The sequence below is a fragment of the Benincasa hispida genome, chromosome 3 (assembly GCF_027475165.1).
Source record: "Benincasa hispida cultivar pf3 chromosome 3, pf3_genome.v1.1, whole genome shotgun sequence".
NCBI classification, from domain to species: domain Eukaryota; kingdom Viridiplantae; phylum Streptophyta; class Magnoliopsida; order Cucurbitales; family Cucurbitaceae; genus Benincasa; species Benincasa hispida.
The window spans coordinates 40,797,008-40,817,274 of NC_143480.1; the positions used below are offsets into that span (position 1 = coordinate 40,797,008).

At 38.1% G+C, this 20,267-nt stretch overlaps 1 protein-coding gene and 1 non-coding gene across 2 annotated transcripts; one reads left to right on the forward strand and one right to left on the reverse strand.

Moving 5' to 3' along the window:
- Window positions 1-6,142: 6,142 nt before the first annotated feature.
- LOC150037273 (uncharacterized) lies at window positions 6,143-7,291 on the forward strand. The gene is made up of 2 exons (XM_090311948.1): window positions 6,143-6,838; window positions 6,911-7,291. The coding sequence occupies exons 1-2, from the start codon at window positions 6,143-6,145 to the stop codon at window positions 7,289-7,291; spliced, it is 1,077 nt and encodes a 358-aa protein (XP_090168074.1).
- LOC120074785 (small nucleolar RNA R71) lies at window positions 6,528-6,633 on the reverse strand. Its single transcript, XR_005481067.2, has one exon. It is a non-coding gene; the product is annotated as a small nucleolar RNA R71 (small nucleolar RNA).
- Window positions 7,292-20,267: the final 12,976 nt, after the last annotated feature.

Consider the following 20,267-nt stretch of genomic DNA (forward strand, 5'->3'; position numbering starts at 1 on the left):
TTTATATTTGTCTCCACTTAATCATCTCCATCTTTATTTTTCAAGAAAAATTATATGTATGAATGAACTAATTGAGTCCACCCAAAACTTCCACATGCCCTCCTCACCTACCTTACCTTCCATTTGAGTTTTTGGAATTTTCCACCTTCTCAAACTTATAAATATTATTATTATTCCTTTATTTTGCTACCATTTTTGTTTTATATTATGCCCACTAACCTAAGCTAACATGTGGTTTCTTTCCAAGTTCTAAGTCTAACCAACTAAAATTATCTTTTAATCAATTAATTAATATTGAAATAATGATGCGATATGTTTATACACTATATAAGTCTCGATTGAGTTGGCATGACATGATAAATAATTAACAAGTATGCATTGCACTTCTTTTTAAGTAGATATATATCTATGTTAATGTAATTTTTTTTAAAGATCCATCATTGTCTGATAGATTGTGACATTTTGTTATATTTGAAAATATTTTCAATCGTCTGAAATTTAAAACAACTTCCTTATATATATATATAAGTTGAAATGTGAAAATTATGTCCTTTAATCTTTATTAAGTTTTTAGTAACTTGTTATTTTGTGTTTAATAGACTCTTATGTATATTAATTTTATTGGTTTTAACTCAATTTACTCTTGTATTATGACACGTACATTAAATCGACCAAGCCAACAACACTAACCTACTTGACATAAAATTAAAGTCCAACAATAATCTATTATTTTTTATGAATATAAAAATTAAATAGATGCAATTTTTAAAATTCAATAACTTATATGTTATATAGGTAACTAGTTTAGAGAAGCAAGTTATAAACTAACATAATATTTAAATTATAAGATTAATTTTTTTTTCAAAAAATTGAACCTAAGAATATGGTAGAAGATTAGTTTGGCTAAGAATGTGAGAAATAGGAATTTTGTAAAATAAAAGTATAAAAATTTGATTTCTAACAGGTGAGAGATTGATTATTTTATTTTATTGTAATTATTTTTGGCAATGATTGGAAAGCAACAAAGGCTGGGGCTTTCTGTATTCAGTCAGAGGAATGTACCACACAAAGCCACTCTTTTCCATTTATAATTTTTTTGTTCTCTTTTTCCTCTTTATCCCAACAAAATTAGGAGTGCCCAATTTTTTATGTTGTTTTTCTTTATCTAGACATTAAATTAAATTACTTTTAAGTGTTCAAGATTAAATTATTCTCATGCTTTAACCCTGATTTTATTTTACTCTCTCTTGATAGAGTTTCAGCATGGTTATAAAAATTAATATTTGCCTTGCATATTTGAACTTTAGGAACTAAAACAAGGGATTAGATTATTTGGTAGTAGTAAAAAACAAGGCATAATAGTTCTCTAAAACAGTATTTATCAATTTCAGAATGATAATTAAACCACAATCAATCAGTCGTTATTTTCAAAATTTTTCTATACTAATATAATTTTTTCACAAGATTTTTTGTAGTACAATATATTTTTTTAAGTACAACAATTACGGAGTGGAGGATTGAACTTCCAACCTGTAGGAATGGAGGTTATTGCCAATACCACTAAATCGACCTTGTTGGGATTTATGTCTTATACTTAAAGTTTGTAAATTTATAAACAAATTTTCTATATAAATAAAATGTTATTTATCTTTAATAAATAATTATTATTTATTTAATCGCATAACTCAAATCCAATAAACTAAAATCCTAGTTTATTTTCATGTAACTTGAACAATATGTGACTGACATATAAGTGAATCGTGTTCAAGTAATAACTTAAAAGGTCTATAGTATATGGATATGTAATTGTTAACAAGCGATTTGATTCAAATTGTTCATGTGGAGACATGTGAACGAGGGTGTCCTATATAATGAGATTGTATTAGACCAGACTACAAAATATATTGTCTCTCGTTATAACACCATTAACTACAGAGATTGATATTTCAAATGATTACCATGAAACTTAATTTGAATCCTGAATGAGTTATGAACTCCTGGTCACGAGTGTTATCCTTTGATTTGTATGAGTGAGAGTGACCCTAGTTGCCGACTCAATAAGCCTACCATCTTGGGATGATACCAAGTTAGGAGCTGGGAACAAAGCATCGCAAGATAAAATTCACTCATTCTCTCCTCCAGGGTAAGTAGACAGGTTATTCCCTTAAATGCTGACTATGAGACTTGAACAATGAGGTCTCACCCTCTCATTAATCCGAGAGGAATTTTGTCTATGGTTGGACTATAAACAGATTGTTCATTAGAGAATCAGTAGTACTTAAAAAGCAAGAAGTAACTACAAGGGTATAACGGTAATTTGATCCAATTGTAGTTATGAATAACCTGTGAAGGATTGACTTACAGGAAATGGATAAAAATCAATGGATACATAAATATTCTACAGTTCATAAGAGGGTAGCTATGCTTCTATAGTGGAGCGCTCCATAGTTAATAAATATTGATTAATTTAATTAAAGAGTTTAGGTCCATAAGGTCCATTTGCTAGCTCATAATGGGATTAAACAAGGATTAAGGTGTTGTAAATTTGAAGTGTTCAAATTATTATTTAAGGAAATTTATTATATATGGTACAATTTAATATAATATATTTATTAGATACATTATAATATATAGTTTATTTAAATTAGATTCAAATTTAAGACTATATAATATGATAGATAATATTTGAGGTTCAAATATTAAATAATATGAATTGGTTCATATTAAACCTATATATAAGTAAATTTAATGTGAATGAGAATCATATTAGACTATAGGTTATGAGAGAGAAGAATATTTAAATATGATTCAAATATTAAATTAATTAAATATTTGATAGTTAATTAAAGATTAAATAAATGTTAATTTGGTTAATTATTTAAATTAAGTTAGATTTAATTTAAACTCTAAATTAGGGGAGTGGTTAGTGGGGACGGGGGGATTTAACTCCCCTCACGTTTATTCTGAACCCTAAAAGACTAAGAGATACAAAATAACTCTACTTGACTCTCACATAAAAAAAAAAAAAAAAAAAAAAAACAGAGAAGAGATCTCTTCTTTTGGCCTTCCTCTTCTCCAAGAACACTAAAACTCCAACAAGCTTCCTTGTTCCAAAGAGAATAGCAGAGAAGTTCAATAGTCGTGTCTTGCTCGTGGTTTGATCGTGCAATAGATCTAGAAGATTGGGAAAAGGTCTTTGAGAATTGGTTCTACAAAGTTTGTAATTCATCTTCCCTAATTAATTATTGTATAAAATATGTTTTAGCCTAATTCTTTATGTTTCTGTTATGTAATTTTTCTGTAATAAAATTGGGGCATAAATTGCTTCCGCATTGGGATTCAATCCCTTCAAACCTCACTTTGACTCAATACTTATTTACTCTTTGGATAGTAAAACACACACACACACACACCCTATTACATATTAGTGAAAATAATATATTGGAAGTACATACTGCAAGATAAATAATGTTATGAGCAATGTCACAACTGTTGGGTTTTATGTTCTAAAACTCGCAGTTTGTAAAATGATAAACATTTTCTATAATCAATATACTTATTATCAATTTCATAAATTGTATGAAAGTCTAAATCCAATAAACTAAGACCCATGACTATTGTATGAGTATTTGAACTTTATGTGGAGACATAAGAGTGGATCAGTTTCGAGTAAATAGTCAAAATGATCTATGGTACATGAATGAGGTTGGGTACCTTATTCTAGTAACATCGTTGGATGTGGCCTACTCTGTAGTTGTTACAAAGAGTTGTAAAGTGCTACATATGATGTGATCCTAATTCGTACATGTTATGACATAAGAAGTGGGACATCCTATGCAATGAGTTTGCATAAGACCAGAATTAAGAAATAAGTCACTCTTACTTTATAACGCTGTTTATTGTTTAAGACTGACTATTTCACCTAGATGACCTAGGTAACTTGATCTTAATCCTGAGCTAATTATGGACTCCTGTTTATTTATGATTGCCCTTAGATTTGCATAGGTGAGGGTTGGCTCAACAACGCCGGCTCAATAAGACTCCCATTTCAGGGGTAAGACCGGATAGATAGCTGGGGACATAGGGTGCAAGACAAAGTTCACGCCTACCCGATTTAGGGATAAGAGAAAGGTTGTTCTCTCAAGTACTGAATCTAGGTCTTGAACAAGGGGTCCCACCCTCTCACTGAGCTGAGAGAGTTTGGTTTAGTGATTGGATCACAAACCAGTTGTTCATTAGAGGATCAGTAGGGACTTGAGGTATAAGACGTAATCTCGAGAGTAAAACAAATATTTGACCTAGCCACTATTCCGAACAATCTGTGAAGGGTCGGCTCGCTGATTGTGGTTAAATCACGTGGACATAATATATCTACAGTAAGGGGAGTGCAACTATGGGCTTTAGTGGAGTGACCCATTAGTTAACGAATGAGGATTAATCCGATCTAATGAGTTTAGCCAATTAATCTCGAATCATTGGAGCCCATGATCTGTAGGTCTGCGAGGTCCCCCTACTAGCTCGTAACGGACTAGATCTAGAATAGCGTGATAAGTTAATTTGAAACGTTCAAATTAGAATTAAGGGAATTAGTAATTATATGAGATATAATTACATGTTTAATTTGAGAATTAAACGGAATAGGAGAATTTATATATTTAAATATGATTTAAATATATAAAGATGGATTTGTATAAAAATTAATTTAATATTTGATATTAAATTAATTAAGTTTTATTTAAAATTAATTTATGAAATTAATTTTATTTTTCAGTTTTAAAATCAAAATGAATTTTAAAATAAAATTTTGATTTTTGAGATAAAATTGAAAAAGAGAAAAAACACAAAAATGGAAAAAGTTTGTTTCCCATTATCTACCTTCTAAGTAGCTCAAACAAATAGCATCTTCTTTGCCTTGTCTTCTCCAAGCATGAGCTGCATGCAACTCTCTTCTTTGCATGTTGATCTGCAATATAATGAAGAGATTGGAGTGAAATTTGGGCATGCAATCTATAGAAAATTTTAGAGAAAATTCGGTTTGATATTCGCATTGAGAAGTGCCGAATATAAGTCTAACGCATAAATGAAGATAAAAAAATCATCTCATTCACATCATATTCTTGTTACATCTAACTTAGATCGACGCATATCACTTGCATTAAACTCCATTTTTCACACGACCCCTTATCCTCTACTTAACCCTTTTGTATCTTCTTGCACACACACACAACAACTTAGTGTAAATAACTCATTTCTACATTTACTTAGGATATTTCTATAATAGTTATAACGTAAGGTCTGCGTTAGCTTTAATCTGAATCCCTGAGTTCGACCCTGGACTTACCAAGAACCTAAGTTGGATTTATACTTGGATCTGAGTCAGGAAAACTTGAACGTCTATAGAGGAGTGTCATGCGTCATGTTGTACATCATTAATGCATTAACGCGACACTAACGCATCATAAACGCATCAACGCATCATTCACATTTACACTTATTTTTCCAATTACTTTATACAATACACTCCTAAGCTCAAATCATGAAATCAATGAACAAGTTTTTGACGTCGTTGCCGGGGATTCAGCAACAAAACTAACCAGAAATTTTGCTTGTATCTTTTGTAGGAAAACTACAGCCGAGGGAGTATTACGAGCTAAGCCGAAGCTTGTAAACGTTTATGAGCAGGGAAAGCACCCCTGAACTTGTATACAACCCCGAAGTTGAAAGGACCTTCCGATGAAGAAATCAATCTAATCGTCGCTGTAGGTTAAGGCAACAACTACCCAGACAATAGACCAGGCAACAACAAATGGTGAACGAACAAGTTTTTGACGCCGTTGCCAGGGATTCAGCAACAAAACAAATCAGAAATTTTGCTTGTATCTTTTGTAGGAAAACTACAGCTGAGGGAGTATTACGAGCTAAGCCGAAGCTTTAAACGTTTATGAGCAGGGAAAGCACTCCTGAACTTGTATACGACCCCAAAGTTGAAAGGACCTTCCGACGAAGAAATCGATCTAATCATCGTTGTAGGTTAAGGCAACAACTACTCAGACAATAAACCAGGCAACAAAAAATGGCGGACGAACAAGTGAATCATAACTTGACTCAACAGCTAGCCCACGCTGCGTAAAATCCTATCATAATGGCAAACAGTAGTACGCGTCCCATGAGGGAGTATGCGTCTCCTGTGTTGTATAATTTTTCACCGGGGATCATATATCCAACGCTAGATGGGACAAGATTTGAGATGAAATTTGTGATGTTACAAATGCTCCAAACAGCTGGACAATTTGGGGGTGCTCGAGGAGAAGACCCTCACGCCCACATGAAACGTTTCTCGGAGACGTGCAACTCGTTTGTGATTCCTGGAATCACTCCAGAAGCTATCAGGCTATCTTTATTCCCATATTCTCTGCGTGACGAAACGAAGCAATGGGTAAGTTCTTTGGAGCCTGGAGAGATCACGACCTGGGAAAAGTTGGTGGAGAAATTCATGCAGAAATACTTCCCACCCACCATAAATGCAAGGAGGCAGAGAGAGATCATGAACTTCAAGCAGGAAGAATTTGAAACCTTGAGTGCCGCATGGGAGTGCTTTAAAGGATTAGTCAAGAATTGCCCCAATCACGGATTACCGTTAACCATCCAGATGGAGATCTTCTATGGCGGATTAAACAGAGCGTCTCAAATGGCAGTCAACGCAGCTGCAGCTGGCGGCATTATGGATAAATCTTATAATGAAGCTAAGGAAATACTAGACCGCATAGCCAAGCATAATATGGAATGGGTGGATGACACTTACGATGCAAAAGCAGAAAGGAAGAGGCGATCTCAGAATGTGAATTCTATTGATTTTAACGCAATAGCCACGCTCTCTATATAAGTGGCTACTATGACAAACCTTTTGCAGAATATGTCACTGGGGAACACATCAAACTCGCAAAAGGTAAATGAGGTAAAAACATTCATACTGCCCATGGTTAGCTGTGTGGGCTGTGGAGATCCCTATTCCTACTCTAATTGCCCACAAAACCCGCAATCGGTATGCTTTATTAAAAATAACTCATTGTCAAACACCTATAATCCTGGATGGAGGAACCATCCAAATTTCTCTTGGGCAGGTAATCAACAGGAGCCACACCACCTAGAGGTAAACCAACAGCAAAGGCAAGGACCGCCGCCTGGATTCCAGCCAACGCAGCAGCCACACCAACAATCCTTTAATAGAGGAGGTCATGTGTCGAGTTCAACATCTCCGCTTGAAAACCTCTTAAAGGAGTATATTGCCTAGAACGACGCATTGCTAAAAAGCTAGGCGTCTTTCATCAGAAATCTGAAGATACAGGTGGGGCAGATTGCCAGTGAGTTGAAGAATCGGCAACCAGGAGTCTTGCCCAGTAACACGGAAACCCCAGGGAATAACAATGGAAAAGAGTAATGTCATGCGGTGACATTGCGAAGTGGCAAAGCTCTTGAAGAAAGAACCATGAACCCAAGAACCAACAATCCTTCAAAAGAACTCAACACACGCTCAACGACATTAGAAGATCAAGAAGAAAGGATGCCTGAATCCACAAGCCATTCGAAGCCAAGCACGTCTAACGCGAGAAAACCGCGGTTCAGTTGAAAGCACCATTTCCTAGACACTTGATGAAGAAGAATGATGAACAACAATTTAAGCGTTTTCTTGAACTCCTGAGACAATTGCACATCAATATTCCACTTGTAGAAGCCTTAGAACAAATGCCAAAATACGTCAAATTTTTTAAGGATATTTTGACAAAGAAAAGAAGAATCAGCAAGATGAAAGTAATTGCCCTAACGCAGGAGTGCAATGAGTTAGTCAGCAACAGAATACCCAAGAAACAGAAAGACCCGGGAAGCTTCGTAGTCCCGTGCTCAATTGGAGGGTTGGACGTAGGACATGCGTTGTGTGATCTGAGAGCAAGCATTAACCTCATGCCACTCTCAATATTCAAGAAATTAGGAATTGGTGAAGCACAACCCACTTCTGTAACACTTCAACTCGCTGATAGGACGATCACGTACCCTGAAGAAAAGATTGAAGATGTTCTGGTAAAAGTTGACAACTTCATACTCCCAGCGGATTTCATCATCCTAGACTATGAAGCAGATAGGGATGTACCAATCATTCTTCGACGACCCTTTCTAGCCACTGGGAAAGTATTAATGGACGTGCACAAGGGAGAATTGACCATACGCGTAGACAATTAGGAAGTGAAGTTTAATGTGTTAAACGCATTAAAGTTCCCAGATGTCAATCAAACAAAATAGAGTTGCCTGAAGAAGAAGCAACCTAAGTTTGTGAGGTCCTCGCGTTGGAAGAAAACATGAAAGAACTCGAGCCACCAAGTCTGAGTGAGTGGCAGATGAAACCAACGCGCCCATCATTGGAAGAACCACCAGAACTAGAATTGAAACCGTTACCTAATCACCTTTAATATGCTTTCCTTGGAACAAAAAAACCTTACAAGTAATTATTTCAGCAAATCTTTCCGAGCCTAACGAACATTCTTTTTTGCAGATGTTGCAAAAGCACATGCGTGCAATAGAATGGATGCTGGCTGACATTCGTGGCATCAACCCATCTTACTGCATGCATAAATTCAGGTTAGAAGAAGAGAAGACTGGATCAATTGAGCCTCAACAAAGGTTGAATCCCATAATGAAGGAAGTAGTCAAGAAAGAAATCTTAAAGTGATTGGACGCAGGAGTAATCTACCCTATATCCGATAGCAGCTGGGTAAGCCCAGTTCAATGCGTCCCTAAGAAAGGAGGAACAACAGTGATAATCAATAGTAACAATGAGCTCATCCTTTCAAGGACTGTCATGGGTTGGCGCATATGCATGGACTATAGGAAACTCAACACGGCAACCAAGAAGGACCACTTCTCTCTTCCCTTCATTGACCAAATGCTTGACAGACTGGCTGGAAAAGAATTTTATTGTTTCCTTGATGGATACTCTGGCTATAATCAGATTTTAATCAACCCAGAAGATTAGGAAAAGACGACATTCACTTGCCCTTTTGGAACGTTCGCGTTCAGACGCATGCCCTTTGGACTATGCAATGCACTTGGAATATTCCAAAGGTGCATGATGGTAATTTTCTCTGACTTCTTGGAAAAGACCGTTGAAGTTTTTATGGACGATTTTTCAGTTTTTGGAGACTCATTTCAATCATGCTTAGATAACTTGGAGGCCATCCTCGCTCGATGTGAGGAAATAAATCTTGTGTTGAATTGAGAAAAATGTCATTTTATGGTGACTGAAGGCATTGTTTTGGGCCACAAGGTATCTAAAGCCGGGATGAAAGTTGATGAAGCCAAGGTAGATGTTATAGCTAAACTTTCTCCACCATCAAATGTAAAAGCTCTACGAAGTTTTTTAGGACACGCTGGCTTCTACTGAAGGTTCGTAAAAGGCTTTTCTCAAATTGCGCGACCTCTGAGCGCATTATTAGACGCGAACTGACCCTATGAATTCAATGACGACTACTACGACGCATTTGAAACACTGAAGTATACGTTGACTACAGCTCCGGTACTAATACACTGGATTGGATGCAACGTTTCATTCTAATGTGCGATGCAAGTGATGTTGCAGTAGAGACCATGTTGAGGCAGAAAAAAGGGAATTTGATAGACCCCATCTCTTATGCGTCCAAGATACAGAACGACTCTCAGGAACACTACACAACCATAGAGAAAGAAATGTTGGCTGTAGTGTTTGGCATCGAAAAGTTCAGATCTTATTTAGTTGGTGCATCAGCAACCATCTATACAGACCACTCAGACATTAAGTTCCTGATGAGTAAGAAGGACGCGAAACCAAGATTAATTAGACGGATGCTGCTATTGTAGGAATTCGACATCGCTATTCAGGACAGAAAGGGGACTGAGAATCAGGTGACTGACCACTTGTCCAGATTAGAGAATCAAGAAATACGAGACCACGAAAATGAAATCAAAGATGCATTTCCTGATGAATGCTTATTTAAAGTTGAAGGCAGGGAACCTTGGTATGTAGACATAGTTAATTACTTAACTACCAAGCAATTCCCCGAACACTTCAACTCTCAGCAAAAGAAATGGTTGGTACACGACAACAAATTCTATTTTTGGGATGAACCGTTTCTCTACAAACAAGGTCTCGACTCCATCATGCGTCGATTCCAGAGGGAGAGACACAACGCGTCCTGGCTGAGTGTCATGACTCTCCTTACGGAGGGCATTTCGGAGGGCAAAGAATCGCTGCAAAGGTTCTTCAAAGCGGATACTTCTGGCCTACCCTCTTCAAAGACGCAAGGGAGTATGCTTGGAATTTCGATTGCCAACGTACCGAAAATATCTCATCAAGGGACACAATGCCTCTGAACAATATTCTTGAAGTTGAATTATTTGACGTCTGGCGCATCGATTTTATGGGACTTTTCCCTCTGTCCTGCAGTCAACAATATATCCTGCTGGCAGTAGATTACGTATCAAAATAGGTGGAAGCAGTAGCTTGTGCCAGAAATGATGCGTCGACTGTTTCTAAGTTTCTTACCAGGAACATTTTCACATGCTTTGGAACACCAAGAGCCTTGGTAAGTGACGAAGGTACGCATTTCATTAACCACATCATTTCAAAATTTCTTGCCAAATATAATATCAGGCACAAGATCGCTACCGCATACCACCTGCAAACCAACGGTCAAGCTGAGGTATCGAATCGGGAAATAAAATCAATACTAGAAAAAGTTGTCAACGCATGCAGAAAGACTGGGCACAGAGGTTGGATGAAGCACTCTGGGCCTACAGGACTGTCTACAAGACTCCCATAGGTATGTCTCCATAATTCTTAATATTCGGAAAAGCTTGTCACTTATCCCTGGAGTTGGAGCACAAAGCTTTCTAGGCAGTAAAGAAGCTGAATTTAAACTTAGACGCCACGGGCGATCAACGCAAACTTCAGCTCAATGAGCTTGAGGAATGGCGGTTGAACACATACGAGAACAACAAACTCTACAAGGAGAAGACCAAACATTGGCACGACCAACACATTAGTAAGAAAGAGTTTTTTGTTGGCCAAAAAGTTTTATTATTCAATTCACGATTGCATTTGGTCCTAGGAAAATTAAAGTCAAGGTGGTCAGGACCATTCATTATCAAAACAATCTTTCCCCACAGAGCAGTAGAGTTGACGCGGGAGGATGGCACAAATACATTCAAGGTGAATGGCAAAGAGTGAAACCCTACTTTGAAGATGGTGTAGAACGAAAAATGTCATCCCTCGTATTATGTGAAGCCAACTGAGGCTTGCGTCGAAGCATCCCTGCGTTCACATCGACACATATTCCAGGGATGCTTCTTCTACCTTCATTTCTTTTGCATTATGTATTTTATGACTGTGTTTATGTTTACTCTGATTGTTTGCTTGTTTTTGCGTCACATTTTAAGTTGATTGATGATTGTTACTGCTTTTTTATTTAAGAGATTTATTTAATTTAAATAAAAAAATTGTATACAATCGAAAGAAGCTTAGGATGGGAATAAAACTGACGTGTTAGACTTAAGCCAACGCATGGCCCAAACCGAAAGAACGCATCTCGAAAACACAAAGCACTCGATATCCTAGAAACCCTAGGCACATCCTTTCATCCATTTAATAAATCAGGATGTCAGGCACCACCTAACGTCACCACATCCTCTCCCCCAGACCTATAAAACGCAAACCTTCGAAATCTCATCTTCTTCCACCTCCTTCAATCCTACTTCGAAAAAAAAAACATATCTCCCGAAGCTTTACCGCCTCTTCGATCAAGTTCGCTACTTTGGTCAGCCTTCAGCAACAATGTCTTCAACATTTGACAGCCAAAACCAATCAATGAGCTACGAAGGCATGTCGCCGGTAAGTTCCTTTTCATCTTCTTCTGCTTCAATGTCGCCCCCTCCAAACCCTCGCCGAACCTCAAAACCTCCCTTTCCGACCAAGCCTTCGCACGACGGGCCTTCCTCCATATCTCAGCGACCATCTCGGTCGAAACCCATTGAAACCACCACAAATTCGAAAACCTCTAAAACCCACCAAAAACCCAAAACTCCCACCAAACTAAGGCGACAATGCCTTTCTTCCTTTGCAGATGTCGAAAAACCCTACACACAACCCACCCACCACCGTTTATTCCAAATATTACGCCGGTGGGTGTGACGCATGACCCTATTCCCGCAAATTTCCACATCGCACCATCGCCCACAGTGCGTCCACTTCCCCTATTATCCATCCAACCCTTAGCCACCATTTACCCCATTGAAGCAGAAGAAGCTAACCAACCCTTCAGCCGCCTTCACCAATTATCATTTCATCTCCCGGGTCGCCGCATACCCCATCCGGCACCCCACCAATCACTCCCCCCAAGCCCAGCTTTAATAGTCCTGCATTAGAGCAAAACAACGCGGAACTTGCAGAATTGGCTCGAAGAGACGAGCAAGAAATTTTTGGAGTGATTTTGGCAAGTTTGAATCAGGGCCAAGTCGAAAAAGAGCAAGTGATGCGTCCTGACCCAACCGATGCATCACTTGTAATTGATGAAGTGGAGCGTTATGCGATGATGCTTGAAGCAGAGTTGGAAGAAGAAGAAGAGAGAGAAAGGGAAGTTGGACCGAACGAGTTGCAACCTCGCCAATCTGACGTGGATGAAGGGCCATCGAAAGAAAAGAGAGTGATGAGAAAAAGGAAATTAATTTTGGAGGATGAAGGAGGATGCGACGCATGAAAGCTACTCAAGGTTTAGAATGTTGGAAAAGGAATTGGAGCAATACCAGCCTGCACGATAGGGGCGAAGGAAGTCAGCCCTCCGAAAAGAGTTGGAGAATGAATTAAGGGAGCTGGCACGGGAAGCCAAAGCACACAAGGTGGGCAAACACAAGGTAACTGACGCGTTACCTAAAAAGACCAAAGGAAGGATGCACTAGTTTAGTGACATCCTTGCCAAGAAGGGCTTCTTCCCCGAACGCAACCCATTACCGCCATATATAACCAAAACTGTGGACATAATGGGCTGGGGTCAACTATGCGTTGGGCATACGAGGATTTGGCCCAACCTTGTCCGTCAATTTTATAGCAGTGAGTTTGATATGGAGAAAAATACGGCGTTCGTTGATGGTGTTTTGGTGAGCTTCGTAGCCGACAAAATTAATGAAGCGTTCAATATTGCAAGTAACCGGACGCAGAGGGAAATCGCATCTTGGAACATCCAACTCCAAGCCAGATAGAAGATGCGTTAAGAATAGTGGTCAAACCTAGAAGCACTTGGCAAACATCAAGAAATGGAGTAATGATCTTAGCTTCCAGGAATCTAAAACTTGATGCAAACTTATGGTATTACTTGATTAAGAAAAGTATCATGCCTATAACGCATGATGAAACATTATCAAGAGAACGCGTCCTAGCCACTTACTGCATCATGCAGCGTATTCCTTTAGACGTAGGTTGGATAATAAGGGACCAAATCAAAGCCATTAAAGCAAAACCAGGAGGACAAATTTATTTCCCTTAGCTGATCTGTGAGCTGTATGAATACAGGGGCATCCCTCTAGGGGATGATTATGAGGAAAACGATGGTTTGATGGATATCAAGGTAATCAGGTGTTTGCTTCGTGGTTCGCCGCACCAGTATGCCTTGCCTTACAAGGACGCGGTAGCCAGACCTCGTCCCTCCCAACGCGCCCCTAAAAGAAGACGTGTCCGGGTGATTGAACACAGTGATGAAGCTTTGGAAAATCAAGATTACGAAGCGAAGCATGCGTCTACTGATGAAGAAGCACGACCAGATGTAAACATCCCTCTTTCAAACTTACCTTTGGCCCCGCAAGAAGGGATTATTGATCCAAACCAGCACAAGACTACCAATTTAGATCAAGAAATCCCTAGTCCCCTTCCTTCTCCCTTACCAGCTCTAATTCCAACTTTTGTACCTCATCCAATTATTTTTAAACTAACTGTTTTAGGGTCAAACAACGCAGGAAATCTTGAAGACACAGTTGAAAGAGCCGAAGAGCCAACACCACCTCAACCACACATTGATCTTGACGAGTTGAAAACTTTCATTAGTGATCAACTCAGACCACTAGCCGCGTCCATTGAAACTCTTCAGCAACAAAATAGGGTTCTAAGGGATTACATGTGGTAGCAATCAAGAAGAATGTAGGACCAGTTCGTCTATACAACGCAGTATATTAATCAGGTTTTGGTTGGAATGTTTGCCTTGCCACCACTACCTGCTCACCTAAGGAACCTTCTTCACTTCATGGATGAAGACCTTGTAGAAGAACGCAGCGATGACGCGCCAGCACAATAAATTTAAGGGTGTTGGCTACTTTGTTTTATTTATTAATCTTTTGTATTTGTTTGTTATGTTTGTTTATTCCATTATTGAGTTATCCAATGAAATGAATGAAATTTCTATCATTTTTCATCCTTGCGTTTGTCCTTAGCATACCTTTTTTGTTCTTTAGCTATTTTTCTCGTCTTGTGCGATGTTTTACCTCAATGATACTGGTAATATGAAATTTATAAGTACAGAGTAGGCGAAATCAACAAAGCTTGAACTTTTCTAAAAATTCTACATGTTTTCTTTCTAACGCATGCAAGCTTTAAATCAAAACTCCTTTCGAAACTCTCAAAGCCTTTTCGAAATTTTATTTCTCTTTTAGCAATGAGGATTTAGCTAATCTCCAAAATTTGGGGGTGAGAGAAATCCGAGTTAAGATGCATTAATCGAGTACATAAAAAAGAAAGGAAACAAAATAGAAAGATCTTAAACGCAAACTCCTCTGTCATTACTCTAAAAGAAAACCTCAAATTTGCATGAGTTAAAAATTGGAATAGGCACTTAACCATAGTTGGATGTTCTCATGACATCCGTGGGGGCAAGCCAAATGAAGTTAAGTCTTCTAGACCAATGCGTTCCAAAACTCCACTATCTAGTTTAAAGAAGCTGCATCTTGAAATGCATGGATGCTAGATATGAGTTTAGTTGTGAAGGACTCTCACCTGTAGTTGGATGCTCGCATGACACCCGTGGGGGCAAGCCAAAACAAAAGTGGGATACCTGGAACAACGCATGGGTAACCGAAAATTTATACTTTTTCTTTTAACCGGCATCTATTTTTAGATCTTTTAGCTCATTGCATAATTCTGAAATTTTGAGATCATAAAGCTGTGTTGTGGTGCAGAGAAGAACAAGAGGGAAGAGAACCACCACCATCGCCGATTAAGAAGCGGAGAAAACTGAGCTCAAGAGAGACTTTTCTTCCAATTCTTCCACAAGTGGTTATACACGAACCAGAATTGAGCCAAAGAGGACAAGAGATTGTACTCTGCGGCTTGACTCCTTTCATTTCATCTTACTTATCATTTTCATCTTCTCATTTGATTAAGTATTTTTTTTTTGTAAGGACAATCAATTTCTTTATAAATTCACATATTTGATCTATCATACTTTGCCACTTTTTATTTCTTGTTATGTCGGATGCATCTATAACTTCATGCAAAATTCCATTTTGAAATGCTGAAAAAGTAGCTTTGGCTTAAATTATTCGAGAGAATAAGTAAGCCAGCATCAAGTTAGAAACGCTAGTACATCTAGAGATAGACGCACTAGTGTTTTGTTGCATCTTGTGATTGACGCATACATCCTAGAGATAGGTATTGTATGATATTCGCATTGAGAAGTGCAGAGTATAAGTCTAATGCATAAAAAAAGATAAACAAATCATCTCATTCACATCATATTCTTGTTCGTGTGCATCTAACTTAGATCGACGCATATCACTTGCATCAAACTCCATTTTTCACACGACCCCTTATCCTCTACTTGACCCTTTTGTATCTTCTTGCACACACATACAGCAACTTAGTGTAAATAACTCATATTTGTGTATAGCATGATCGCATATCTTGTACACAATCTTGGGATATGTTAGCTAAATCCCTTCTCAACCCCTTCATCGCATACTTATTGTAACTCTACGCTTTTATCACTCCGTGTTCAACTCCGTCGCATAGAAAAATAATTAAAACACCATCTACTTTTTTTCACCATCGCAATAGAATCAAAGTCTGTCACATATCTATTTAGTAGTCCCTGTGTTCGGCCCTGGACTTACCGGAACCTAAGAAGGCTTATACTTGGGCTTTGTTAGGAAAACTTGTATGATCATCGCATCTGCACATCATCGCATACACACATCACCGCATCATAAATAAATGCATCAGCGTTATATAACGAGACTATAAAAATTCGTGGTCCGATCTTATACAAACTCCTTAGGACGCATGCGATGTGTATGAGAAACAACAGATAGAACTTATTTTTAAGTTTATACTCTTTCTTATGCGATCTAATCTGACTCTTTCAAGCCTAGATTCTATCTTTAGACTATTCATTAAAGTACGTCCAAATGATGAATGATGCATACATAAGATAAGATGATCGCATAAAATGCATAGCTTAGGTCATGCTAGCTAAGTACTTCTCAACCTATTCAGAAATTTAGCTACTCATGCATGGTATGAAGAGATTGAACATAAGTAGAGATGAAGTTTCCATTTTCTGCAAATAAAGTATTGAGTACAAAATAGCAAATGGATTTGAGAAATAACAAGCCCGGTAAGCAATGTCTTGCTTCCCATGGCCTTTTACACTGCTCTTTATTACTTCAACTTTGTTCTAGTTGCGGATATTTGCTTTCGCAAGGGTTGGCCTTCTCTCCTTTATATTGCGTTCCGGCAGTCTCTCGATCTGTCCGGGAGCAATTTCTCTCGACTTTGCCTCGTCTCCTTGCTCTCTCCGTCCTCTATGTATATATGTCGATCCCCTTTCTCTCTGGTGGCATTCAGTATTTATATATTTCAAGGTGAAGCAGCTTTTCTTACTAATGATTGCAATGATGGGCGACAGTAATTTCCCTACTCTGTTGTGCCGTTTAAAAGTCACCTAAAGTTCAATGTACTTGCTACATTATGGTTTTTAACGGCTTGTCAACTGAATTCAAAATCGACCGTTATCAGCTTTACGTCCCATCATGATTTATTATGTTGTCGCCTTGATGCGAGGTCTTTATGCGATCACTTTTTGAGAAACTTCTCATGATCGCACGACTTACTATCACAAGTTTAAGTTCACCGTCGCATTGTGCCCTTGGATCGCAATTTCATATGCGCCATCGCATTGTACCAGCACAAAATAGGTAAATTAACCACTTTTATACGATGAGCATTAACGATCGCAATTTCTTTCAGTTTGGCGCTTTCAGACATGATATTGCCTATTTTACCATCACTTTCTCTCATTGTTTTACTAATTTGAGCTGTAATAACTTGTATTTCTACCAGTTATCAAAAGCCGTTCATGACAGAGACTTCACTTCACTAGGATGACCATAGGTAACATGACCTCAATCCTGACGGAGTTGGGATCTCTTGCCTTTGAGGGCGGTCCTTTGATTTGCATCGGTGTGAGTGGCCAGATTGCCGACTCAAACCTACCACTTTGAGGATTCGTCTGATTTGAGAGCTGGGAACTCAGTTACACAAGAAGGAATTTACTCCTTCCCCGAAGCAGAGGTAAGTAGATAGATTGCTCCCTTAAGGGCTGATTTCGGGGCTTGAACGATGTGGTGCCACACACCTTCTTATGGTCTGAGAGGTGTCCATACATAGTAGGACTATGTCGTATTGTTCATTAGAAGGATCAATGGTACTTAAGGAGTTAGATGTAACTACAGGGGCAAAACGATAAATTGGCCCAATTGTACGTACGAGCATCTATGAAAGGTTATCGTACTATTGATCGGTTATATTCGATGGACACAAAAATATATCTGTGGTGAGAAGAGTACAGCTGTAGGTCTTTAGTGGAATGTCTGGCAGTCAACGGATGGTGGATCTCGTGACTAAAAGGTTTAGATAGCTATTCATGTACCATTAGAGCTTTGAGCGATAGGTCCATAAGATCCCCTTGGTAGCTCAATGGATTCAAGTTGAAAATCAGTTTTTGGATCAGTTTGAAATGTTCAGATTGACAAGAGGGAGTTCAATTATATATGATATGATTGAACTGGTTAATTATATATGATATGATTAACATTATGTATGAGATACATTATTTGGAGAAAAAATGATATAAATATGATTTATATCTAGTGGAGGAGAAAAGGACTATGGTTAATGTATTGCATATGATGTGATATTAAACCATAGGTTAATGAATATATTATGATTATATTTATTATTTATTTTTGGACAATTATAGGATAATTTTGCCAGCATTTTCTCCGTAACCGTGTGATACTGGGAGGTTGGATTCAGTTTTCGTAACTGGAGAATAAAATGAAAATCGTTTTCATTTTGCATAGAGATCGGTCATTTGTTCATGTATTGTGTATACAGCCTATCGCATAGCAAATCGAGAGGCTACACGATAGCTCAACATTTCTACACGATCGCTCAACATTTCTACACGATCATATACACGCGCGCTTCTTTCTAAACGATCGTATAAGATTTTTTAAATGATTATCTAGCTCTTTCCTAAACGATTGTGTTCCCGAGCATTTACTAAACGATCGTCTATACGATCGCAGCCTATTTACTAAACGATCGTGTACTGCTTCCTAAACGATCAAGCATCGTCTATACAATAGACTTCGGCCTTCTCCCACTTGCTTGGTCGTGGTATACGATCTTCCTTTCCTCATTCCCTCTGCCAAATCCAATAGAGCCCACACCTCCTAAATTCTCACACTAAGAATACCGAGGGTTCTAAGTGGTGGTGTCCTCCCCGTTGTTGTGTTCATGTTGAGGCCGTTAGTGGGTAGACGATCGGGTTTTGGTGGGCGATTACGTGGACGTGCTTAACGAGAGCGAGAGGAGAAGTCCATGTAGAGAACGAGTTCTTTAGTGAAGAGAGTTCTTCAACTGGTACGTATTTCGTTCTCTTATTATTTGTTATTCAAAGCATGTCAGTAATTTGTTGTATATTGCATAACTATTCTCTGTGATTGTAAATGGGATAATTCTGTCACAATGAGTTTGAAACGATCCGCTTTCGCTCAGAGGTACTCTTGTATAAGAGTTCCTTCAATTGGTATCAGAGTCAGGTTCTGATATTCTAAATTCATTGATGAAAAGAATAACATTTACTTTCTCGGTGGGTAAAAGCATGTCTGCTCTCTGTTTAAGCCTTAAATAGTTTGTGGATGTGAGATTCATGGAATTTCTGGGATGAAGCCTCTGGTTGTTTAAATTCTTTTACATTTTAAAGTTAATTGTAAGGCCCCTTACGTTTTAGGCATATTAACTTGTTATCGAGTCTGTATTTTCAAAGTTGTTTGAGTCTATGAGTTGTTCGTGAAGAAGCTTCAAGGCATGGGTTGCTATTTTTCGAGGATGAAGACGACCAACCATTCATCGGGTCGTGTAAATGATGGGGTAGACGATCATAGAGTATCAGATACTCGGGAGCTGGTTAACATGCGCACACTAGACAATCGTGTAGCTCAACAACTTCATCACTTAGTTACTGACTACACGATCGCGGAGTAAATCATTTACTTAATCTCTTGTTAAGTGGTCGTCTAGACGATCGAGCTTCGTAGCTACGTTGTTGTCTAATGATCGTTTAGAACTCGCGTGTTTTTGTCTTATGCGCTAAACAATCGGGTACTTCATGCTTCATCGCATAGTTATTGGTACTCGATCGTAGCTAAACGATCGTCTACCTGGCCACGTTTACTAAACGATGGGAACTTCGGCCGGTGGTTCAAGACCCGGTTCGCCTGTGAACCTGTTTGCTCGATGGAAAATGTAATAAATTGAATTTTATTTCTAGTTTTGAGGTGGTTCATCCCGGTCCATTAATCTTTATGAATGTACATAGGATGTATGTTAGTTTATATGTCATATGGTATGCCATATAGAAAAAATCCCACCTTAGGTTATGCATTGATCATGCATCATCTCTTTATTATAAGTGTTATGATTTAGAGAAGTATGATTTCAATTACGTAAGAGCATGCTCATGCATTATATAATATAAGAGTTATATTTATGCATGCATCATCTTTATATTATCAGTGTTATAGTAGGGTGTATGGAAAGCATGTGTGCTTGGTTCGTTACTTGTATATAAAAGTTATGTATAGTAATGAACAAACATTGCATGAAGCATGACACATAGGTTAAATTTATAAGAGTTATA

Coding starts and splice junctions, on each gene's coding strand:
- LOC150037273 (XM_090311948.1), top strand. CDS start 6,143: ATGGCAAACAGTAGTACGCGTCCCATGAGGGAGTATGCGTCTCCTGTG. Junction 6,839..6,910: donor GGAAGAGGCGATCTCAGAAT/GTGAATTCTATT, acceptor AACCTTTTGCAG/AATATGTCACTGGGGAACAC.